The sequence below is a fragment of the Poecilia reticulata genome, linkage group LG17, assembly GCF_000633615.1.
Source record: "Poecilia reticulata strain Guanapo linkage group LG17, Guppy_female_1.0+MT, whole genome shotgun sequence".
NCBI lineage: Eukaryota > Metazoa > Chordata > Actinopteri > Cyprinodontiformes > Poeciliidae > Poecilia > Poecilia reticulata.
Window position 1 is genome coordinate 21,932,501 of NC_024347.1, and position 26,748 is coordinate 21,959,248.

The 26,748-nt window shown below is 37.2% G+C and overlaps 1 protein-coding gene across 4 annotated transcripts; it reads left to right on the plus strand.

Moving 5' to 3' along the window:
- The first annotated feature begins 8,437 nt into the window (after positions 1-8,437).
- On the plus strand, positions 8,438-24,487 carry LOC103479663 (cAMP-dependent protein kinase catalytic subunit beta-like). Of its 4 annotated transcripts, XM_008434215.2 has the most exons (11): positions 10,779-11,229; positions 13,474-13,482; positions 17,344-17,405; positions 17,483-17,611; positions 17,886-17,984; positions 18,074-18,156; positions 19,232-19,358; positions 19,453-19,548; positions 20,567-20,689; positions 21,409-21,573; positions 24,271-24,487. In XM_008434215.2, exons 1-11 carry the CDS (start codon positions 11,184-11,186, stop codon positions 24,394-24,396), a joined length of 1,065 nt encoding a protein of 354 aa, XP_008432437.1. In that variant the 5' UTR covers positions 10,779-11,183; the 3' UTR covers positions 24,397-24,487. The 4 variants fall into 4 exon arrangements, with proteins under 4 accessions (XP_008432434.1, XP_008432437.1, XP_008432439.1 ...); XM_008434212.2 differs by lacking the exons at positions 10,779-11,229; positions 13,474-13,482 and adding an exon at positions 8,438-8,530; XM_008434217.2 differs by lacking the exon at positions 13,474-13,482 and having other exon boundaries at positions 17,350-17,405.
- Positions 24,488-26,748: the final 2,261 nt, after the last annotated feature.

Genomic DNA, 26,748 nt, shown 5'->3' on the forward strand with positions numbered 1-26,748 from the left:
GGACTTACATTCACTTGTTTAAGGGAATGAATCATTCCCTTTGAAGCACATCTGAGCCTGTTTGCAATAAACATAAGAAAGCTAATATGGAGGGCAGCTGGTCAGTGGGGAGGAGAATGARCATGACCTGTTCTTTGATGGAAAGGAATAAATAAGGCTGGGAGACATACGCGTAAAAGAAGTAAAACAGATGACAATCCCATTCAGTAAAAAGCAAATATTCAATTGATATAGGTTTTACGTGCAAAACAAAATGAAGTGACTTATRCTTCCAGAAGAGGGAAAAGGAAAGAAAAATCTTGGGTAGCTGTCAATCCAGAGTGCTGTTTTTAACCACCAGACATGCCACCACTCTTAACGAGACACGCTGTCCCCATGTTTGTTACAAAAAGTGCAAGTACTTTGAAGAGAAACTCTTGAGCTTCTAAATTTACACAGTAGACAACCAGCAGGACTTACATCAGCCAAATCCAATATAAACAGACCCAGTGAGCAGACTTCACCGAAGCGACCGCAGTGAACTTAAATCAAGAAATTAAATCAACTCCTTGAGAGGATGGTAGAGGGAAAACATGGGCGCACYACCGGATTTGCCTTTGCGACGGTAGAAGGAAGTGCCACAGAGGTCTGCTGCACTCTTGTGGAGAAAAGTGTAACAGCAGGCTGGATGGATTTTTCAAGTGAGCAATAATGAGGTGTTTCTTGTCACATCATGCGTTATAGAACAACCCGGGTGGGAAGGGATATGGATGTGTTTTTTCAGTGCTAGACAGACAGAAAGTTTCCACGAATTTTCTCTGAATTTATAGAATGTATGGGGAGCACAAAATCACATTTATGCTTGAAGATACACTTGTGATCGTGAGTTGCCTCAAGTTATCTGTCTGGAATAAAAAGCTCGGAGAACCCAGAAAAAAAAAATTCAAAATAGCTTATTTATCCAAATAATCTTCTGTGCTGTTATTCATCAATAACACATATTTTATTGAAAAAATACATTAAATTACATACTAATGTATGACATAGTATATATGTATTTAGGGAAAAATGTAGGCAAGACACAGAAGGTTGTGATACTAAAATTTCTAATTTAGTTCTGATACCTGGTGCTAGCTGGTCAGCAATTATAAGCAGGGTTTCATTGTTCTAATGCCAATGAAGATTTTTCCATTGGTTGTTGAAAAGGTCATGAATAATTTTTCACATGCAATTTTTAACCATTCCATTTTTGTCCTCAAAGTTGATACTCTATTTGCATTGTTGTGTTGTCTATTGAGATGTCTTTGTTTCATTTACTGTCAGAAATAAATATCTTGGTTATAGTTAGCCGCTTATATAAGGACTTATCAACTTAACTTTGGTTTTACAGATTCATCTGCCGCATTGGCAAAATATATGTTTTTCTTGTTTGTTTGTTTTTGTGCCAGTGTCAACTACCATTTCCCATCCACCATATCTTTAATTTTACAGACAATATCAAATTGGTGAAACTTTTCTCAGACAGGAATAAGCCTGCCTTTAGGCAGGAAGTAAAGTATCTCAACTATCTCATTGATTTTTCGAGAAAATGACCTGACACTTGATAAATTATAGACTTCAGGAAACACTGTACAGATCACCAGCCCCTTCTCCTCTAGGGTCAATGTGGGGAGAGGTTACAGTCATTCATATTTATTGGTGTATACATCACCGACAGTCTCCCTTGGTCTACAAACATTGCTGCAGTAATTGCGAAGGCTCAGCAGCGACTGCGTTTCTTGAAGATGATCAAAAAGAACGATCTGTGTAAAAAATCTGCTAATGATCTTTTTAAGAGTCAGTGTGGAAGGCATTTCAACGTACAGCAGTGATGTGTGGAAAGGCCAGGTGCTCAGCTGCTGACAACAAGGCTCTCACAAAAGTAACAAGGTTTGCCAAAAAAAATAATCGCATGCCCTCTTCTATCCTACTCCCACATTGCAAATGGTCACATTGTCTCCAGAGCTAATAAAATCATGAAAGACTCTCCTCACTCCAGTCATCATCTGTTTGAAGTATTGCCCTCTGGCAGACGTTGCCGTTCCATCTAATCCAAAACAAAAAGAGTCTCAAACGGCTTTTTAACAAATGCAATAAATCACATTAATAAACTAAACTCAAGGCATTAAACTGTAATCCAATGCAAACTTACTGGAAATAACTTTATTTCTAAAGGGGGTGGCCTATGTACAGGATGTTTTATTTATTCCTTTTTTTTTTGTTCAAATAACATACTCATGTTATTCATTACTATTTATTCATTCTTAATTTGTGACAAATTTTAAATGTATTTTTTAAGCCATGCATGTTTGTTTATGTATGTGTAATTGTACTCTAAAATGTTATCATCCCCCTTTTATGGCACCATGTACAAGCAGCTTTCCTAATTTCAGTGTACAATGCCAGTAAAGGTATTATTTCACTCTYTGAATAACAGTGACATAAGCTGAACTCTCATTCTAAACGCATTTCCTCYGAGCTAACTGAAGRATCACTAAGATAAAAGGAGCACACTTGTTTTGTTGGGGGGTATAAACCCAGAGCAAGTGAGTGTTTTTATGATTAATTTAAATTTCATTAGCTTTGATCGGTTGATTTGCAATTACCCTAAGTATAATAAAAATTACCTCCATAAAAACTGATTTCGGTCAGCAATTGGTCTAATGTCAATACGTTTAACTCTTAGTGAAGTCTCTGCTGGATTTGCATTAATTTCAGTGTTTTGGTAAACTGCATTTCAGAAACCATGTTCAATAATGCAGACCAACATGGAATTCTTCCATCAAATGCAAATGGTTCTGTTTCTATTTTCTATGAGAACTGCAAAATGTCATACCTCCTCAGGTAAATTACTTCTATACCTCATTGAAGTATTAATTGCAATATTATATAATAACTATAAGTCATGTTTTACAAAGAAAAATCTGGGGAGAGATCAGAGTTGGTACAGTTTTATCCTGTGTTGCCAAAAGCTAACAAGAACAAGACAGGATATCAATATTTGTAACATGCCCCAAGTGTCCGTTCAGAGCTGACTGGCCAAGAAATAAAAGSCTGAAGGAATGACCAACCCCCCAGTCCTCTGTTCTTATAACTAGCAGCCTTCTTCATTACTTTGTTCATTTTGGACAGAGCTCCCTTCTCTCTTTAGATTTTTTGTGAATATTAATATTCTAATATATTAAATATTCTAATTTSACCTCAGCTTGCCACTGGTCTGGACTTCACATGATGTGTGACCATTGAGTAACTAGACCATAATGTTAAAGTCAAAAGTTTAATATTGAATGTTTTTAATCATTTGAAGTAGGAGAGTAAAATACCACCCAACTTTTTTCATATTTAATTTATTATTTAGACATTAAAACAGTTTATAATTTCTAATAACTTTATTATTTTTGGTTGTCATTCTTTWTTCATCAGAAGCCAGGGGTGACAAAGTTTTCACGAAAGCTGGAAACCAATCAAAAAGCCATCTTATCACAATATGACAGCTGGCTGAGTCTATCAGTGAAGAGGGGACCTCCCGTCCCACATGCTGATGATAATTAGGCTCATAATACGCGCTGAGCAGTGAAGTCTCCTGTCTCAACCAACTCAGCTGGGTGTGGAGCTTGAATGCAGCTATAAAAAATTTTTTTATCTCATTGTTCTTAATGATCAATAATACAATATAATATTCTGGAATTTAACAATKTAAACCGTGTGGAAAAACATAGTGTCTTTAATAACTTCAAAAATTKATTTTGCAGAAATTACAGCTTCAAGTGCTTGACGATATCCTTGGCAGAATAGCTMATGACCAGATGACTTTTAAGTCTTACTACATATTTTTCAGTCTGAACTTTGTTTATTACCACTGGKTAAAAAGTGAAACATTTTTCTTCCAATTTTTCACTTTGTATTGTCTTTGGCCCCCAAAAGTAAGTAATTTTGGGGTCAAAGTTTGTCTGCATCAGCTTATCCCGCCTGCATGACCAGATCTCTCTGAGTTTTATGGAGCTACACTTATACACTTATGTACTTRAAGTTGAAGAATTGCAAAATTCTAGATTTAGAACCACCAAGGGGGCTACAACCTGTCAGTGAGGTCTGACAGATTATGCCAATGGGTCAACATCCAACAAGCTGCCCATTTGATGTCTTTTAAGTCTCTTCCAACACTAAATTACCTAAACAATAAAGCTTGAATAGCATGTGATTGACTCTTATGGTACACCATGTTGGAATTTCTGTTGGTTTTAAAAAGAATCGACAGTTTTTTCACCTTTTATTTTAAAAGACAAGGATGTTAATGCTGAAAATTATAAGTTAAATAAAAAAATTAATAACATTATAATACACATTTGAGAGTGTGGGGCAAACTTCACATTATTCATAGTAGTTGAGAGAGCAACCTCTGCTATCCAAAGACCTGGATGCTGTGTTAGTAGTAAATGTCTGCTTGAGTCAATGTGAGAAATAGAATTTGGCGAGCATTGCCAATGAATCAAGAGTCAGCTTCATCTGATGAAAAGGGTCTGCTGTGCTGAGTAAAAAAAGGTTTTCTACTAAATCACAGTCATGTCTGATGCATTGACGAAAGCCAGGGACTTTTTCTTTTATATTTTCCAGAGTGAATGGGGCACAAATAAGTCAGTAGTTCAAGTGGGAGGTTCTTTCCACCTCTAGGGCACATTTATTATGAACTGTCCTCATGCATTTTGTAAAAATGCATGGAACCAAGGACAAGGGAGGACAGCGAATATGTTTCTTCTTTAAAGGTGAAGCTAAGTTATTTTCARTTTCTGATTATGAATAATAAGAAATTGGACTTCTGTGAAATCTCTTCAAGAAAACCAGCCGTTTCCATGTAAGATGCTTAAATTATGTGGTAATTGTAAAAAATTAATTTGTATAGCCCAATCGAAAAAATAAAAAATTKATTTGGAAAAATAAGTAAAAGACTTGTCAATAAAAAGTCAAATTGCTTAGAGTTAGCATAACAACAAACCACATGGGACTGTGTTTTCTCTAATAAACGTGTCATAGTGCCGGCAGCATCAATATTCTATCACTCACTTGGGCTGCGCTCTCATTGTATGCAGAAAAGAGAGTTGCTAATACTGGGCAAACATGCCATAAGCTCTTGCAAAGCCAAGGCTATGTTAGACAAAAGGCTTGTTTTTCAGCAGCAGCAGACTGATTCATAGCATGCAATCCAGGTCATGCTCCCCAGTGTTATAGCCTCCGGGCCCTCATGTTGAGGTGAACTAATGCTTGTGGATGTTTTTTCCAAGACCTTAGTTGCTCTAAAATGCACCTGTTGGGAAAACGTCAAAGGTTAGAAACAATTCGTCCTTTTCCTTTGGAAGAAGCACAGTGGGAAGGCAAAAACTTGAGGTGTCTATACTAAGAYGAATTTTTAAAAGATCTTAGAAGTCAGTCTCCAAAATGKTGCAAATTCCTAAYCCTTCATGGATCCAAAGAACAGTTGTTTACAAGTGCCACATACATTGCATGTTATGTCAGCTCTATCCTTAGACTTCGAGGATGCTGTGTGGGACATGAATTTTACAAGTGTTTTATCTTGAACTTGTATTAGCGAGTGTAAATTTTATGCTAAGCCTTGCTGTCATACCAGTTTGTTAGAAGGGAAGCGCTTGTTGTGCTTGAAATACCAAAATTCATTTTCTTTTTAAGTGCTAATTTGCTGCTATTAGCAACATTTTGCATGAATGCTGCTGTGAGCAAGATCCTTTTTCTGCCACCACACCACACACCTACAACTTTGCTCAAAAAGTTTTTGGTTAAAAAAAAGAGAGAAAAAAGTCAATAAGATTTAGCATTGTAAATTTCTTAACGACCCCCACAAAATTATCTGTCATTGTTTTTCCTAACAAATAAAAGTTGCAAACTGTGTTTTAAAGAATCTTTAATCAATATCAGTTTATTCCAGGCTTGGCTGTTTGATATGACATGTTCATTACAATTTCTGAGTTTACATAAAACCCACAAAACATCAAAAATGCTCTTTTTTTCTGAGTTTTCTCATCGTTTGAACAGTAGAATTACATTCTGATCTAGAAATGGTCAACTGCAGTGCAGTCCGATTCTTTAAAAATACAGAAAAACTTTACATTTGGTAGTGAATTGGAAGATGCAAATTAGTGTCAAAGGCCACCTGCGAACAAACTTAAGATACAGAGTAACAACTTTAAATTGTGGAGTACTCACTATTTAGACCAATACTACACTGTTTTAGATAATTATGCAACAATCTTAGATTCCAGAGGAACAACTTTCCAGAACAGGAACATTTCTGTATACTTCACTCCAAAGAACCTATTCTGACAGGAATCAGAACAAACAAAATCCAGAGGAACTCAACTTTAGATCAACATTATCACAACAAGAATCCAGAGAAATACCACCTATAAATTACAGATCGCTTAAACATGCTAATATTTAGTTTTTGTGTTTTTTTTTTTTTTTACTTTTTCTTCTTTTGCTCTTTCCTTTCCTTTGATTTGTTATTTTGTTTGAATTAACTTCTAATTCATTTAAAGCACTTTGAATTGCCTTCTTGCTGAAAATGTGCTATATTAATAAAATTTACCTTACCTAAAAGAAGTTGACTTATCACCAAAGCTATTCAAACCTAAAATACCATCTCAATGCACATGCATCCCCAACGCTGCCCACAGTCCACACTTCTAAAGAAATATGTTTTTTCAAATAAGTTATATAAATGACCTAGGAGTTCCTTGAAACACTTGAACACTGTATCTCATATCACTTTGCTGCAAAAAAGTGAATATATTTAATTACAGATTAACAACAATAAATTGTTTTGTTGTTGAGCTCTTATAGTTGATCAATAATTTAGCAGCAAAGGATGTCTTTGAATAGAAAATGTTGCTTATTTTGTCAACGTATAGTTTTTGATTAAAATGGAATTAATTGCAGTTAATTAATTACAGGCACAGCAATTAACTAAATTAAAAATTCTAATTGAGTCCCATCACTAATAAATATGTAAASSYTWWKRAMYKRWTTTKSCCYKKTTTTTTTTATTTTTCATTTATTAACCCATGTTTTACCAAATATGTTACGTTTTCAAATAAATGAATTAATATTTAATTTATGAAACCTCTTAACATGTTTATTGAGATTAACAACCTCTGCCGCATGACATTAAGTTTTTTGCACAGAAAGCTACACACAGCAACTAACATCTCCTGCTTCTTTCATGTTGTAATCCAGATAATTTCAGCAGTTTCTGTTGAGCTCTGGCTTAAAGAGTATTTAGTGCAGTCTAATACACGATGGCTTATAACATGATACGCAGGAAATTTGAGTCTCTATATACAGATGAAGTGAGAGACAAAATTTGTAAAACATATAGTTCAATATGATAAAGAATAGATAGCTGAATTTGTGAAAGTTGTCATACTTTGACACGGAAAATAAATTGTGAGCACTTTATTAAATATGGCAGGAATCAGACTTTCAATTTGTTTAGGTCTACTCAAATCAATCAAAACACAACTCATATACAATAAAAAAAAACAACTAAATATGCCTTAATCATAAAGACATCTGCTTTGTGAAGAGATTTTCTATTTTATTTTTCCTCACAGATTCACAGTAAATATTGTCTTTTGAAGGACACTTCACAGAAAAGTCAAATAAATCCAATCATCCAGACAGACTCAAAGTGAGCTATATGCATTAAATTTTARTCCTRGTTTTTAAACAATGGAGTAAAGTCCTATTTATTACTAAAGTATTTTCTATCTAACCAAACCCACCAAAAAAATTGAATCACTGACTTGCAGCAATTGTTCCTGTTWGACAAGGACTTCATACCGAGTTATGGCTGTTCACTAAAACTGACAACACAGTAAAGTATAGCATTACTCAGAGAATTAGTAGAGAAACCCATGGTAACTCGAACCGGGGGAAACTGCAAAGATCTAAAGTCTTTGTGGTCTTTGTGGAACAGGGGTAAAAAGAAATCTACTGTTAAAATAAATACATTCCTGTTTGGAATTTGCCAYAAGCATTTTAAAGCACGCAAAAAACATATGGAGGGAGATGATACTGGTGGCAGCTTCATAATGCATGGATGCTTTTCTTAAGCAGTCAAAGAGATACGAATTCKCAGTAATTAAATTCCTCGGAATRKTTCGTTTGCATGCCCAAAGATTTCGCTAGTTCGTTCCAAGAATGTGTGATGTATTTACGTAATGACGTAGTATAAAAAGCTACGCAACTTGAAAAATATCCAAGATGGCGTCACGGACGTCTTCCAAAATATGGTCATATTTCACAACCAACAAAAAGGAACAATACCCGGGTAGGTTGTAACACGTGCACAGCTTTAATCACAATAAAATGCTGAAATACGCCCAACATCGTCAAACAGTTGACCACTCAGAATGCAACTGATTTGTACGAATGTTCGATACGTTGCTTAGCGACAGTGGGAGCTTCGATAATACAGCAACACCTGCCATGACCGCCTCAGGTAACGTTAAGCTCTTTCAAGTCCTGGTTATTTTATTAACGCTAGCCTCATACTTTATGAATGATCTACATCTCACAACAGTCATAATCAATAAATTAGAATATGGGTTCAGATTGGGCTCATTTGTCAGATTTCACCTTTTGAAAAATAATCTTGCGCAGTTATAAAACATATTTTTCATTTGACCCTCGTTCTGCATTTGAATGTTTTTTATTGGACTGATACGCTATTCTAATCTTAAATGTCATGCTTTGATTAGCTGTAAGCAAGAAGTCATCGTTAACAGAAACAAAAGCTCTGAAACGTCGGTCTGTGTGGAGCTAATAATGTGGCTAACTTGCGAACTGAGTTWCTGAAACTCATGAAAGTTTCATTATTATTCAAATTTATTGAATATGACTGTAGTTGAGGATAGCCAGAGCGTAGCTGGCTCAGACGTAAGCTCTTGCACACTTTTTAGCTAACTCTTGTGGCGGGAGAAAGGAAAAACGACAGAGCAAATAAATAGCATCTGGCACAGTTTAAGTCTTGAAAGATCCTTACTGAAAGGACAAACGTGTAAATGTTTCTGCACAAAAACAGTCGATGTGGAAAAAGTTGTATTTCGTGTCAAAATGTTCATTTGACAGCGAGAATCTTATTTTTCCAAGTCAGGTTTAATTTTGTTTGAATCAAATACAACATGGTGCATTTTTTGAATTAGAGGCTTTATTTTATATTCTAACTCAATGAGAATCAACAAGTGATATTGATATGGGATCAATTTAATGAATTACCATCTCTACAGAGAATCTGGTCTGAGCTRAGAAGCTGGATAGAGCTAAATTTAGCAGTGTTGCAACAAAGAAATGGAAAAAAAAAGCACTACTAACAATGTAAAAGTCTTGAGACTGACAAAGATGTTCACCTTCCAGCAGGACATCAACGCTAACCATATAGCAGTATCAACAGGGGAGTAAAGTAGATTGTTTAAAGCATTTTAATCTGCTCGAACAATCCAATCAAAATCAATACCTAAATCCAATCGAGAATCAATGGTAAGTAATGGAAAGTGATGTTCAGAAATGCTCTCCTTTAATCTGAAATATGTTAAGCAAATGCGGTTAAACATTGTACTGTAGCAGAGGAGTTGATCCATTCATGCAACACTTTTCAGATATTTTGTTATAAAAATGTTAAATCATGTCTTTTTGTTTGACTTTATATTTTAAAAAGCATTTAATGACTTTGCTCTCCAAGTCAACACTGACTGTGAATTCTTCACAGTTTTCTTCAAGCAAATTGAGTTTGTATCTCTCCACTTTTATCYTGTGGACCATTGATTAAATATAAGGAATTATATTTACTTTAATCTGAAAAGAGGATTCCCTTGATTGACTGCTGGATATGTATGCATGTACATATTAAAGGTGGATCGATTGCAGTTTTCTGGCTGATCGCCACTTACCGATCTTTTAAAAAGCCTAACTTATCGATTCTGATTTTGGCCGATACCAGTTTTTTGTCTGAAATGTTGCTCAATATATCAAGAAAGTTGCTGAATTGGCAACAATGGGGTGGCTATTGCTAACTGTAAATGTGCAGATATGACCTGGTCGGCCGGTTTATCAGTCAAACCTCTCTCACCAGAGAAAAGAAAAGCATAGTGGCTGATTTTTAGATCTTGCCAAGGTTGATAACATTGGTGGATAAGATCGGCTTCACGTGTAAAATAAAAATCGGCCGATCACCGATAAATCGGTTCACCTTAATCTGTATGTGGTGACTCTTGAGGCACTGATTCCAGTTGCTGTCCCGGCCTGGTAATTTGTKAGCCATATTCTTACGGTATACTAAACTATGTTTAGTCCTGTCAGTTGTTTGTGCTTTTTTTTAAAACCACACATTTTCCTTCTACTTAACATTCCATTAATATGCATATCGGTCACAGTCAGCTTCTTTAGCAGAACTTTTTTATATATATATATTGTGTAAAGAAACTGAAGTAAAAACATACTTATTCGGTAGATAGAACAACGCTGATTTACTATTAATAATTTGTTAAAAAGCAGTAAATACTAAAACATTAACATATTCCTTCAGTATGCCTGCTTCAAACTTATCAKATCCTACGGCGGAATTGCAAAGTTTTAATTTCTTCCTACTCACGATTGATACAACTGGAACACAGAACAAAGTCAAAGAACTGACATGCCATCCCTTAACTGTGGACACAATCGTGTTACTTCAAAAAGACGCGGAAGCCAACATGGTCTGGTATCTTGACACCGACATCTCGGGCCAATCCAAGCCCTGAGCTCAGCACCCAGAATGCGGCTGAGCAGCCGGAGAGGGCTGGAGTAGAAGCAGCAGCTTATAGCCTGATAAACGAGTGACCGCTAGCTTCATGTCAGCCGCGCAGACATCACTGAAGTAGCAGCAGTGGAAATCTTCCTGCGGGAAGGAGGGGGGGAGACAGAAGGAAGAAGAGCGAGAGGACGGGCAAGAAGGGATACGGGACATCATTTGATCCGACGGGAGTAAATGTTTACGTTGATTCGGTTTCAACTGTTTTAAAGAGCTCCAAAAACAATAAGAATAATAAAATAAAAAAAACAGCAGGAAGGTTAGCTAGCCGCCGCCATCTCCTCTTAGTCGGAGCGACTTCCACACCATGGGAAACGCTGCAACCGCCAAGAAGGGCAACGAACTGGAGAGCGGTGAGTCCTAGCTATCGGTCAGCTTCGGTGGTGTTTTATAAGTCCTGTTTGTCTTAACTCTTTCCAGTTGCTAGCTAGCTTTAAACTATGTTTAGAATAGTCCAAACTGGCAAGTCGTTTTACATCTCACTCGTCACACATTCTCACATTATCAACCACAAATGACTGAATACACATTTCTTGTATTTTGTTGTATCTTTGTAATTTAAATATTGCCCAGACCGTTTTGGTTCCATGTCTTGGAATCCAGTAATAGTAACCACCCCGTGGACGGGCAGTTAAAACGCATTGGGGATTTGTTAAAGTTATTTATTGTTGTATTTTTGAAATTAGCTAATTCAAAGGGGTAATTTTTGTATTCCCTGGAACTTAGCTAGCCCGCTAACTTTAGCCTGCATGGTGGTGGGGGGGGATTAGCCCTCTGAAGGCCCCTCTGTCCCTCATGATTGTAGTGTTAGCAGTAAAGGCCTTCTACAGTTGCAGCCATACATTTCAATCTTTTCCTGTCAAAAATATTTGGAAATGGGCGAGAGAGAGAGAAAAAAACTTAACTCATCATTGCCTCAACATCCCTGGTGGAGGATGTTGTTGTCTTATAGTATGTTTGGCCTCAGGCTGCTTTTCAACACAGCCAGCTGTGTCAGACAGAAACTTTGCACTGATGATCTTCAATCTGCAGCGTTAAACCAGAGAGCCGTGAATAATTGTTCTAAATGGGCATTAAATTTTCTCTGAAGGCAGTGTGGGGCTGTTTCTGCCCCCTCTCCAGGGCTCTGCTGTCACGTTTTTATTCTTAGCTTCATAAACAAAGCTTTCTCCCTCTGTACAGCAACATGCCCAAATATGGTGAAGAAATGACAAATTCCCTCTTTCCATTCATAAAACTGGGACCTTGCTCTTGTCTGCCCAGCACAAGCATGCAAACACTGAATCGTGCCATTTCTGTTTGTTCAAAGCCCCTCTTCTCTAATCGTGCTGTGGTAAAAGTCCATCAGGGTTCACTTCTCACACTCAGCTCGTCATTGACTGTAGCAGCTTGTCATCGGACCTTCGTCAGAGGATAAGGGGTATTACAAGCTTTGAACGCTTTGACGTAACTCGGCCTAGGCCGGTGTTGCTTTACGCTCCTATACCCTGATGTGTGCAGCCGATCATTGCCGAAGAGCTTATGTTGTAGATCATAACCCTGGTTGCAAACTGGGAAGCATGGAGTGCGGGTGTTGTTTTGATTTGCAGTTCACGGAAAGTTTCCCATCTTCGAGATCTTGAAAACACACAAACCGTCTGTGTGCAGTTATGGCCCGAGTTTGTTTAAAGTAAAGTCACTTTATGATGCTGTGGGTACATTTGTTTGAGATTTATTGACCTGTTGAGAGATACCAGGCAGGCATGGTGAATGCTGCCAACCAGCAGCACACACAAACACACACACTCACAGAGAAGACAATCAGATCAGTGAAGAGTATCTAAACTTGCAGCCACTCCTTCTGAATCCAGCTACGATCCCTGACTCTTAAACCTGTTTACGCTGACACAGTGCCCTGAGCTGTAGATCTTTCTGGAGTGTAGCCACTCTGGATGGGGTGACCTGGTTACCTACAGTGGTATATGTTTACTCTACATAAAGATGTCTCTGACTGGAACGGATCGTGGAGCCACCACACACTCACAGTTGGACAGCAGGATTAAACACTTGCCTTTGCGACACCTATTTTGCTCCACAGTACTTCCATGTACAATGTTCACACTGTAGTGTAACAGGATAGGCCGGCATAACTCAACCATGGTATGCCCAGCTCAGTTTTAGCACTGGAATTAGAGATGGTCGTCTAGCTGAAGGCATGGTTGCAGTTCTCCTATAAAGTCTTGAAGTGAATTTGTTTCATGCAAGAAGCCATATTTTTATTTGAACAATATTTTTACTTCGAAGCACATTTTCTGTTCCTGTGTTATCCTTTTGATCTGTTCTAATGTGCATGACCGATTTTTCTGCTGCATTCCATTTTGGTACACCTGTTCCTCGACTGCCACCATAGACAGTCTCTGTTCAGATTCCTGAAGTGATTATCAACTTTGTTCTCATTCCTGTTGCTTTTCTTTCCCAACATATGCTTGGCATTTGTAGATGTTGTCCTRTACTTGTTATTGTKTACTTGAACTCTTGTGTTTTATTTCTCTGTCTTCTCTTCTGTATCATCCAATCCATGTGGGTGATTGTTCCTGCAAAACCATGGTGATCTATAGACACATTTGGTATGCTTAAAAAAAAGAGGGATCAGACTAGCTGAGCARCAAAGGGTTCCTTGTGGAAACTTGCTAGACATGCTTGCTTTTGATGTGATTTGATCATGTTTTTTCTTTTTTTTTGTATGTTCTTTTTGTTTGTTTTTTGTTTTTTGCACTCCATCTGGATATCTACGGTCCGCTGTGTTTCCTATACATTGGTTTGTTTTTTGCTTAAATTTTAAGCTTGTTTTGTGAGACTCCTTAAAAGGCTCCGGGTCTGTTCTCCCCTTCACCAATTCGTACTTTTGCACCCAGCTGTTGCCATCTCATCCTAACATGCTCCCACTTCTCACTGGTAAGCGTAGCACTGTGCCTAACCATTATGCATCAGTGAATTTATCCTGGTGTTGAAGTCATTTGATCAGTCAAAAAGAATAATGATCCCACTATCTAAATAACACAATTTTAAATAAAGCTGGATGATATGGCTCATATTATCAGTCCATCCATAATTATTGATTTGTTTTTTTTCTTAAATGTCTGAAATACTGCCAGTCTGTTGATGTGACTTTTCCTGTTTCATTCACAGTTTTCACTCCTCATTTTAAGTTATGAGGCAAAACCCGAAACTGCTGATATACCCTAGTTACTCAACAGGCTGTTGCTAGGTAACCAAAGAGTGAGTTGGTTGATGTCACCCACCTTGCTCAGCTGGCCTATAGTCATGGCCAAAAGTTTTGAGAATGACACAAATATTACATTTTCACATGATCTGCTGCCCTCTGCTTTGCATGTGTGTATGTCAGATGTTTTCATCACATACAGAAATACAATTGCAATCATATTATGAGTAACAAAAGCTTTTATTGACAGAATGAGTTAATGCAGCAAGTCAATATTTGTAGTGTTGACCCCTCTTCTTCAGGACCTCTGCAATTCTCCCTGACATGCTCTCAATCAACTTCTGGACCAAATCCAGACCGATAGCAGTCCATTCTTGCACAATCAATGCTTGCATTTTGTCAGAATTCCTAGGTTTTTGTTTGTCCACTCGTCTCTTGATGATTGACCACAAGTTTTCAATGGGATTAAGATCTGGGGAATTTCCAGGCCATGGACCCAAAATCTCTATGCTTTGTTCCCTGAGCCAGTTAGTTATCACCTTTACTTTATGGCAAGGTGCTCCATCATGCTGGAAAAGACATTGTTCATCACCAAACTGCTCTTGGACGGTTGGGAGAAGTTGCTCTCGGAGGACATTCTGGTATCATTCTTTATTCATGGCTGTGTTTTTAGGCAAAACTGTGAGAGAGCCGACTCCTTTGGCTGAGAAGCAACCCCACACATGAATGGTTTCAGGATGCTTTACAGTTGGCATGAGACAAGACTGGTGGTAGCGCTCACCTCGTCTTCTCCGAACAAGCTGTTTTCCAGATGTCCCCAACAATCGGAAAGGGGATTCATCAGAGAAAATGACTTTACCCCAGTTCTCAGCAGTCCACTCCCTGTACCTTTTGCAGAATATCAGTCTGTCCCTGATGTTTTTCCTGGAGAGAAGTGGCTTCTTTGCTGCCCTCCTTGAGACCAGGCTTTGCTCCAAGAGTCTCCGCCTCAGTGCGTGCAGATGCGCTCATACCTGCCTGCTGCCATTCCTGAGCAAGCTCTGCACTGCTGGTAGCCCGATCCCGCAGCTGAAACCCTTTTAAGAGACGGTCCTGGCGCTTGCTGGTCTTTCTTGGGCGCCCTGGAGCCTTTTTGGCAACAATGGATCCTCTCTCCTTGAAGTTCTTGATGGCATCATCAGATAGATTGTTGACTGAGGTGCAATCTTTCTAGCTGCGATACTCTTCCATGTTAGGCCATTTTTGTGCAGTGCAATGATGACTRCASGTGTTTCTTTAGAGATAACCATGGCTCACAGAAGAGAAACAATGATGCCAAGCACCAGCCTCTTTTTAAAGTGTCCAGTGGTGTCATTCTTACTTAATCATGACAGATTGATCTCCAGCCCTGTCCTAAWCAACACCCACACCTGTGTTAATGGAGCAATCACTGAAACGATGTTAGCTGGTCTTTTTAAGGCTGGGCTGCAATGAAGTTGAAATGTGTTTTGGGGGATAAAGTTCATTTTCTAGGCAAATATTGACTTTGCTGTTAAGCTGATCACYCTAAAACATTCTGGAGTATATGCAAATTGCCATTATAAAAAACTGAAGCAGTAGACTTTGTAAATATTAACATTTGAATCATTCTCAAAACTTTTGGCCATGACTGTAGAAAGGTTGTGCAGCTAAAGCCTTTCTTCTGCCTACATCCCCCAGAATGCTGTGCGGATCTGGATCAGAGTTCAGTAAATTATTGAAAATTCTATCAGACGTATTATCTATTGATGTTGAGCGCGTCTATCACAATATGTTGTTATTGATTTATTGTCCAGTCTGACCTTTAAATTTAATTTAATTGAGTAATTAAATTAAATAACTCAATTAATAAAATAACTCATTGAGTTATCAATTAAACTCAATAAGTTATTGAGTTATTAATGAATTAAATAACTCGATAAGATCAATAAGACTTGGTCTTATTGGAGAGTTACCAATCAAAGGTTTGAGACCAGAATCAGCCGTTCTCTTGACCTGATCTGAATAGTGATCAGCAAGTAAATGCAGAAATTTTAGTAAGCGCTCTTACTGGATTCAAAAGCACTACCTTTACTAAAGAATGTGCACTTTATTTTTTTTTTAATTATATGTTTATAGGCCTAAGCACAATTATWTATCAGACCTAATAGAAACCCGGAACAGGAAAAGCCCTATCGGTGCATCTCTTAATTTTACTACGTGTCTTCAAGGCTTGTGGTTCTGATCTCTGTTTGGGCCAAACAACTGTTGTGAAATATGGCAGATTAGAACCGAAACTAGAGCCGCATAATGTATCAGTTATATTCATCATCACAATTTCGTCATAATCATAAGTGCAAAGAACTGCTTGCAGGTAATATTTGGTAGACTAATATATGTCAGGTGCAATGCATTCCAACCGTGCTTGTCAGTTATATGCTTGTTCAGGTGGACGGACTTCCTCTGCCTGATTAAGACCTCAGTCTGAAAGAACTCCAACAGAGAAGTGGGGTATTCAMGATAACGACAAAGTGAAAGAAATTTGACTTAATAAAATTGGTGTCATTTTTGCAAATATTTAGCAATATAATCAAAATTTCTTGTTTTCCTTATATTGTARAGCCCATATTAATTTAATAATGAGTGACATTTACTCACAGCTCACAAGTCAAAAACAGAAAATGACCCAACACTCAATTATTGGTTGTGAAAGCATTTAAAAAATAAATTTTTAAAGCCAGGTACCAATTAATGTGAATTTTAGACGGCTTATTTCCATACCTGGAAAAAGTTGTCGTACAAATCAACCAAAACTGCAAAAGTATGTAATGGTAAAAGGGGTGAAATGACTAACATCCTCCTTTAAGTGTTTTCTACCAAAGGTGATGCCCAGAGAAACAAATCCTGTGGTTTCTGAGGGATGTTTTTTCCTGTTTGACTTGGACTACTAAATGACAGAAATGCTGAGTTTCTTGGCATGCATCACTCATCTGCCTGTCCTCTCATTGATATTGTTGTCTTGTGTTTTTGTTTCCTTACTTTCCTTTCATTTCATATCCAGATGAGRGTTAACTCTGCTTGTGTTCTTCCTCCTTGACTTGAGTTTTTCCATTTCCTACTTTTCTTCCCTTCTCCTCTTCTCCTTGATCTATTTGCTAAGACCAGTTAAGCCCCAAACGTGTGGTGAACCTGAATGCAAAATTGCTTCTACGCAAACTAAATGTATGCCAGCTCACTCTGTCTGTGGTGCGTCTCATTTTTCTTCCAGTTAAAGAGTTTCTGGCTAAAGCCAAAGAAGATTTCTTACAGAAATGGGAAAACCCACCAAAGGTCAGCCTGATTTGTTTGTTAAATGTAACCTTTGTTGTCTTGGCACATTCAGTAATAACCCGAGGTTGTTTCCACAGTGCTCAACGTGCCTAGAGGACTTTGACAGGATAAAGACTCTTGGTACGGGCTCATTTGGAAGAGTCATGCTGGTCAAACACACAGAGTCAGAACAGTACTTTGCCATGAAAATCCTGGATAAGCAGAAGGTTGGTGGCAGCTTTATTAAGACTATAGCTTTATTTTCCAACAAGTATTAATGTTATATGCAGTAAAAATGTTTAGGGTTTAGTAAAACTGTGCCATTTGTCACATCCAAGAGCATAGTCACTTTTGTACTTAAAAATGGCATTTTGTTATGAATTACAGTGTTACTTTAGAAAAATAGATCATTAGTAGCTCCAAGTTGCCTTGCCTGCTTGAGTTCCTCTTACTATTCCGTTGGCGGGATCTGATTGACGATCTTATCTCCTTATCTGTCAGGTGGTGAAACTTAAGCAAATAGAACACACATTAAACGAGAAGAGGATATTACAAGCTGTGAGCTTTCCTTTTATCGTCACACTCCAGTACGCCTTTAAGGTATGCTTTGCTTATCTTGACATGTAGAAATTTGAAAAAAATCCTTTAATTGGTCTTCTGGAACATTTAGGAGCCTCTTTCATTTCTAGGACAACTCCAATTTGTACATGGTAATGGAGTACATTCCAGGAGGAGAGATGTTCTCTCACTTAAGACGAATTGGAAGATTCAGGTGAGGATTAAATGTAAACCAGAAAATTCCTGCAGAAATTTTACGGGACATGCCAAAGTGTGCCCGTCAACTTTAATCAAACATTTTAGCTATAGTTTGCACACTGCACCTGAAATGAATAAGAAGCATAAACATACAACACTAAAGGACATCACTTTCTTCAACAATGTTCAATGACTGAAGCTCTTTCCAGATCCATCACCATAGTTCTATGACTGATCTGGTTTACTGYAACAGTGAACTGGTAGAACCTAATGCTTAATGATCTTCTGTCCGAGACTGAAGACTTTAAGCTTCGCACATCTAGTTCTCACTCACGGTACAAAATAATAAAACATAAAGACAGTCGATAATTGTTTATTTCTCTAAATCTTTCAGCCTTCATACCAAGGATTTTAATTCACACTCAAAAATTCAGAGAAATAATAATTTTATCTAAATAAAATATGAATAGTCACAGGAAATATGTATTTTTCCCACAATGCATTGTGAGACCTCTCTGTGACTCTTTGTGAGACTACTCACTGCCTCTGGCTGGGACCCGTTGCTATGGTAATTAATTATTTTCACCTGGGCTGGCTTTGGAGACAGAGTTTCTATACTTGGGAGACACCCAGCGTCATTCTCAAGGCCCCTGACAAGAAACCATAAGCGCTAGCAATTTTTTGAAAACATTTTAAGGGAGCAGGCACCACTTTTATGGGGGTGCACGCAGCGGTTCGGGCCGCATTAACGATGACGGAAGAAAAATGAAGAATAATATAGACATTCTATTAGGTGTAGAACAATAGGTGCCTGCCATGCAATGCATGGAGGCAGTGACTGACTTGCTTCGCAAGAATTAAATAACTCGATAAGATCAATGAGACTTCCTCTTGAGAAAGTCAGTCACTGCTCTCCCTATGCATTGCTATGGCATGCCCCAATTATACAAAGTGTTGCTGTGCAGTGGTGTCTTGGCTTTTTTTTTATGTGGTTTATATTTTTATGCTAGATTAAACTCCTTCTACATTTTCTTTCAAATGTTTTTTTCCYCCTTTCTTTTTATGCTAAACATACATCTCTCAATTTCCAGTGAGCCACACGCACGATTTTACGGCGCCCAGATTGTGCTGACGTTTGAGTACCTACATTCATTAGACCTCATCTACAGAGATCTAAAACCTGAGAATCTTCTCATTGACAACCATGGCTACCTTCAGGTGAGCTGCAGTCCAGACTATGAATTTATGATGCTGGAGCGTTTTGCAAAACGGTTAGAGGTCAGTAATACGCCATTTTCCCTACAATTTTCAGGTGACAGACTTTGGATTCGCCAAGAAAGTAAAAGGAAGAACCTGGACGTTGTGTGGAACACCAGAATACCTCGCGCCAGAGATCATTCTAAGCAAAGTATAAACTTTAATTGTTTAGTTGATTATGATATATTCTTTCCCCCTAAAGAACATAAAACCCATGTAGTACTTTTCTAATTGCCCTTTGCAGTTCTTCCCAAGTGTAATACCAGTAATTCTTTCCTCTGTCACTTTCACATCTTCACAGACACGACCTTAACGGTTTCAGACCTAACACAGACGGATTTATGCATTGCCAATAAAATTATATTGCTGTGTAATTACGAGCATCCCATATACCTATTTACCGTACTCTGGTATTTGCAGCTGGGAGTAAAGGCATTTCATTTTTTGTTGACTTATGAGTTATTATGAAACCATATTCCCTTYCAGCCCCTCCCATCAATGTTTAACCAGCTCAACCAGTGGCCCTGTTCATATCTGATGTTAACATCCGTCTTTGCTGATTTAGATAAATGTAAACCTTGTTAAGCACACCACTTTGCTCCTTTGCTTAGTAAAAAAAAAATGTCAAAAAAAGGAGCAAAAGTTGACACAACTAAGACATTTTGTTCTGCCGGAAGTATCGGATATAGTCAGATCGGATATAGTCAGCTTGAAATTTGTCCCTGGAGAAACAAATTTCAAGCCTTTTTTACTTAAAAAAAAAAATCTTCACCCAGTAGATTRATGTGAAACCTTTTTCACTGATTTCAAAGACTTTTTCCTCAGCATGTGAGGCTACTTTGCCCTCTGGTGTCCTTAGCCGGTTTAATCTTCATGCAAACTTCATACAACTAATGGTTGTGTTTTAACATAACTGTGTTGCTGTAACCACTCATTTATAAAGTGTCAGAGCACATAAAATATATGCCTTCGAGCATTTAAATGTAGTGTTTATTTGTTCGCAGGTCAGTCTTTGGTTGGTTTTTTTCTGTTTTTTTTTTTTTCTTTTTCTTTTTTCTGCATGGGACGTTTAACACCTGTGTTTATCAGATTTAGATCCAACAAAGAATGCACACTTTTATGATGTCAGAAGGCTTGTTTGTTTTAGACATCTGCCTGGTTTATTTCAGGGCTATAACAAAGCCGTGGATTGGTGGGCCCTCGGAGTTCTCATCTACGAAATGGCAGCTGGTTACCCTCCGTTCTTTGCAGATCAGCCGATTCAGATCTATGAAAAGATAGTGTCCGGAAAGGTAAGAAGGAATTTCCCTCTAGAGGAATTTACATACTCCAGAGCTGCTGCAGAGTATGATGAAATATGGAATTTGGTTCTAGTATGTTCCAGGTCTGGATAAATCTTGACAGAAAGAAAGTTGAGTATAGAGTAAAATTTTTTCCATATTCTTTTCCTCATTTCATTTCTAAAACACAAAATCTGAATGTGGAAAAACAAATCTTGACTAGGAAACCAAAAGCTGCCCATAACACAACTGACGGTATGTTTTTTTTCTCATCTATCTCCACATTTACGTAATTAGAAAATTGATGATATTAATGTTCAGTGAGTTGTCCATAGAACTGATCTGGATCTAACTAATACTATTTAATTCTAGATCTCTGCTTTAAATTGCTTACTAATTTTATGAAATAGTTTTATAAACTAAAGACTTTGCTGAAAATACTTTTTGTTTTTTTCTACATCTGTGTCATTATATCATGTCTGGATTTAGACAGATAGCGAAAGACTGAACAGGGTTTAACAATTCCAAAACAACACCAATAATTTAGTCTGAAACAACAAAAAAATCTCAAGATTTGAATCTTGAATAGTAAATTCACTTTAAGAAACTTCAAAAATGGAAAGGATGTTCAATCCTTGATGGCTTTTCTTCCAAGTGTTGCATATAGAATTTATGAAAAGCCACAGTTTAAGACCTGTTGAAGTTCTGAAACTTTCTTTTCTTCCCTTCAGGTACGATTCCCGTCCCACTTCAGCTCTGACTTGAAGGACCTGTTAAGAAGCTTGCTGCAGGTGGACCTGACCAAACGCTACGGAAACCTGAAGAACGGCGTCAATGACATCAAAGGCCACAAATGGTTTTCCACAACAGACTGGATCGCAATCTAYGAGCGAAAGGCAAGACGTGTTTTATAACAACAATAACCATTATGAGCCCGACCCATGTTAACTGCTTATTGATTTATGCTTGTTTGGGTTTTTGGCCGTTTTGCTCATAAAGTTTTCCAGGTATTATGCCATGTGGTGTTTCTAGAAAGTATAGCATTTATTTGATGCTTTGTGTTTATTTCTTTTGTTACCATAATGACCTTTTGAAATTGTGCTCAAAAAGTTTAACTTTGGTTTATCAGACTATGACACGTTYCTCCACAAGACTWCTGTCTGGAGGGAGTTTTCAGGAATACAGGAGTCACTCGAACACAATCGGTACTGATCAGAAATCCCTGCAGCTTCCTCAGTGTCGCCTTAAAGCTCTTAGTAGTCTTCATCACCGGTTTCCATCTTGTTTTTAATCAATTGTGGAGAAGAATCAAACTTTAGAACTGTGACTGGCTGGACTGGAAAGGCTGATTCAACAATGTTTTAGTTTAAGGGGATGCACATTTATACACCCAGATTATTCCATCTATCTTATTTTATTTGTTTTACATTTCACAAGAATCTATTGTATTTGTCACATTAAAGGTAGCAAAAGTTCTGAAATTATATATAATGTTCTTTAATATTTCAAATAACAAAAAGTTTGTTTTTAACTGGCCTCTGTAGACTCTTAGTAAGATGAAAAGTATTATGTTACATTGATATCATTTAATTGTTTTCAAAAACTGAAATCCCAGCCAGCAGTTGTTAGTTCACTTTCTTAGTTTGCACACAAACATGTCATATGTTTTTGTGTGTGTCACTCTGGCAGCCAACACACTCAGTATTTAATAAATATAAAGCTGATGGAGGTGTTTTAACTGGTCTGTCAAAAATTGCACAAAACATTTCAATTTGTGCTAAGAAATGTGACCATTTCAGCTGCTTCTTGTTTTTCAAAGTGTGCGATCTGGCTTTAGACTCGTTTCTTTGATTTTTGCAGAAGAGTGTTTAAAGATCAGTGTGGAAAATAATGATGTAGAGCATAAAGAATGCAATGAGAGCCGAGAGCTTTAGTAGTCAGTTTAAGAGATAATTTGGTGGAGGAGAAAGTCACACAAGACAAAGATTCGTTTTCTTCATCAAAGTAACCCAACATCACTACATGCACGCAGAAGCTTTATTGTAAAAAACTAAACAAAAAAAACAAACATTTAATGCTCTTGATAGCATTGCTTTACCACATGGTGAGCATGAAATAGTATTGCCTGAGCACGAGATAAGATTTGTTTCCACGGTTTGATTAATTTGGCGGCCCATTTTTGTTAATACCCTTTAACGTTTTGGTTCATTTGAACGCGTGAGATAAGTGTTCATACAGTGAAACGAGCACAGCAGACTAGCTGTTCACTCAGGGAAATAAACAGAGTAAGTTGGATGCCTCTTAATCAGAGTTAATCCCCCCGAAGACATTAATTAGTGGGGTTTTTAGAGAGATTTGGGCATGTATTTTTATTATGCTTCTATATAAAATGTCTAAAAGGGACAWTTAAATGTGCTACTGAAGCAAGAGGATCAGCYCCCCCCATTGCAGAGTGTCAGTAAAGTTTGCATGTGCTTAWMTTTATTAATGTCATGTTTTGATTATGTCTTTTAGAGCTGTCTCCTTGTGGAGGTTTAATGACTTTATATGGAACAATTCAAAGACGTTTGCCAATTATTTGGGGCACGAGGATTGGATTTATGGATTTTTGTTATCCAAATAGAATCAGAATCACACRTATTGGGTTAAAATAGGTGTTGAACTTAACACGTTTTTTAATTAAATGTATTTTTAAAGGTGAACTTGACCTGAAATTCCTACCAGATGCAAGTAATGACCTATTCAGTCCATATTGATCTTAAACTTACTTTACAATGGGTATGTCACTGRTGCTCCACATTATAAGGCTTGGTGTTTGCTGTTCTTCATCCTAAAAAAAATTCCTTCCATCAGATCAGTCCAAAATTAKTGCATTAGGGTGTTCCAACATGACAGTGAAGCTAACCGGATCGAAAATGTGTTGGAATAGACGAAGGAGGCCGACTTAAATTTTCTGTAATGTTCCTGACGTTCGACTGATTAAACATTTCTGAAAAAGTCTGAAAAATTGTGTCTTTGACTGGTAAGCAACCAGTTAAAATGATTACTTACCAGACAATAATCGGCCAGATTTATACCTGGATCTTTTGTGACAGCTGGTTTTCATCAGCAGTCACAGATCATCTTTGTGTAAAAATGGATCTCTACCTCACTTTTGAATTTCATGTCAACCGCTCTTGCAAAGCCTCCCTCTRTGACCTCCGGAACGTTTCCAAACTCCACCATATTCTCTTCCTCAAACCCCGAACAGCTGGTCCATGTTGTTTATCTCCTTCAGACCGGACTACTGGAATGTACTTCTCATCAGGACCTCTAGCAAAAACCTACAGAGGCTCCGATACATTCAAAACTCTGCAGCTAGAGTCCTGATGATGGCGTACAAACATGAGCTCATTACCCCCTTTCTCCACTCTCTCCACTTGCTTTCTTTCTCCACCAAGGTTGAGTAAAAAAAAAAAAATCAGTCTTTAACTGTTTTTACCTTTTACTTTACAACAGAGGCTTAGTATTTGACAGCTTCCCAGTTAGTTGTCCTTACAGGCAGTGTGAGTAGGAATCTGAACGTCATCAAACTCCTCCTCTTGTTCTTCCAGGTGGAAGCTCCATTCATACCAAAGTGCAGAGGCCCCGGGGACACGAGCAACTTTGACGATTACGAGGAGGAGGCTATCCGCATTTCTGTAACGGACAAATGCGCAAAGGAGTTTGCAGATTTTTAAGACAGAAGAACATGGATATATCAGGGAATCATAACGGGGACCTTTGCACTCTTCTAAAAGACTTGGGATGGAATGAGGACCATCTTTTTTTTTTTTTTTTTTTTTTTTTTTTTCAGATCTACGTAGTCCCTTCATTCCACAAGGCTGAAAGAGGTCGCCGTGTTCCTTGAGTGTTGAAAACTTCTCACCGTCAAAAACACCTGCGTATTAAAGCAGACAAATCACTCTTTGTTTTTACTTTTCTGTTTTTGTCACTTTGAAGGGAGTTAGTTTTTGGATGTATTTGTTCCCAACTGAAATGTGATATGTTTTTGGTTTTTTTTTTTTTTTTTTTTGAAAGGGAGTGGAAAAATTGAGATTGAGATTGTGGCCAGTAACAGTCCACACTCTGACTTAGGAGGTCATTTGGCACAAAGTAGAATGGGTTGTTTTGCTTTTCTTTTTCCATCGTCAGTGTAATTTCGATGTCCACATCCCACTAAGTTGAGGCAGTGTACCCAGCAATATTTGGTCCGTTTGGTGCATATTGCAGTTTTTACAACAAAGAAATATTGAGTGTATAAAGCATGACCAAACAGAAAGTATCTGGCTGACAAAAAAGGAAGTTCTTTCCTTTCTTTGCTTTTTGCCTCTGAAAGCCAAATCAACCCCCCAAACAGATCTCACTTTTTTTTTCTTCCACACCTTCACACATTTGGAGATTGCAGCTGGTAAAGCTTGCATTAAATAAAATGCAAGTCCGTCTGTGTGTTTGCTGAATTTGGAGTTGGATAGTTGCATTTAAATGATATACTCTGCCATCTTGCTGGTTTTGGTCGGGGTTTGTTTTTTGTTCTTGTGTTCAAGGTTAGTCTTTGCCCCTCAATTTTGGGTTCCCTCAGGACCTTTTGTCACAAGTCTGTGGGGAAAATAGATATTCATTAAAGGGATATAAATAAATCCTTTTTGAGGATTTGGAGTGTTTTAAGTCAAAAAGGTCAGTGTGGATAGTGTTCACGCTTTGTGCCTGAGCACTATTAATATTTTTTTTTTATGTATTGAAGATGTTATAAAATTTTAAGAGCGAAAGGGAAATCTACATATATATGACATATTTATTATATATCACCCCAAATAAATTTGTTGAATTCTTGTGACAGGTTTGCAACTCCTAGGTAATGCGTGTTTGAAAGCTTGATTTCAAAGTTTGTCTCACAGAACACTGGCTAAACTGAAGACTGCTCCTTTGTATCACATGTAACCCTGTTCCTGTTAAGCTCATAACATCCATATATGCATTGTTCATATGTTTTTATTTATACACGTTAGAGATGCTAATAAATTTTATTTTTAAAAGTGTTGAAGTTTGACAGCTATATTATTTCAGCTATGGTCATCCTATTTATTTATTTATCTATTTATTATTTTTTTGAAGGATGGACGCTCCACGAGTTCAAAGCGCTCTTATACCAGTTATCAGAGGAATCGGTAAAAAAGGGGGGGTTGTTATTTTTTGCAATGGGAAGTCTGAAAAATCTGATTTTTTTTTTTACTGTATAGAATTAGTTGTTTCATTTTTATTTACGTTCTAATTTTCATTTTTAAAAAATCACTTTTTTTTGTTAAACCGATCAATATCTCCCAATAGTACAACATCAGACAAGTAATCTGTGAAGAAATCAAGCTCCTCTGCCTCCTACCGGCGGTTCTATTGCCATTTGCAGCAATACATCTCTTGGTCAGAAACAGAATCAGCCAGGAGGAGGGTCTTAGTGCAGTCACAGGCATGTTATAAAGTCACCAACTGCAGCTTTAATGTACGTTTTGTGCATATGTGAAGCAAACAGTTAAGTGTTAAAGTTATCAATATATATTAGAAACTTAAGACTTACTGAAAGATTATATGCTTTAGGGGTAAATTATTAGATAAACATATTTTTCCTTTATAAAAAGAAACAACATACATGCTAATATAAATCAAATACTTAATTTTGTTAGAATATATTTTTATTCCTTTTTTTTCTACCACATTTGCCCATTTTGGTAATAATTCCAATTTTAAATGCATTTTAATTTTACCTGTATTTCATAACGAATAGTCAATATTAAAAATAGAAACAAAATCATAAATCTTTAGCTATGCAGAGACTAATTACTGTTTATATAGTCACAATTTATTCAAAGCCGTTATTAAAGTCGCACCTAAACTTAAGTCCCATTGTAAATGTTCATTAAAAACACACACAAATTTAATTTCTTATATAGAAAATACTCTATTTTGTGTTTTTGTTTTATGAAATAAGTTCCATCTACCCAGGGGTGAAAGTAGTTTTAAATTCTTGGGGGTACTATGACAATATATATATATATATA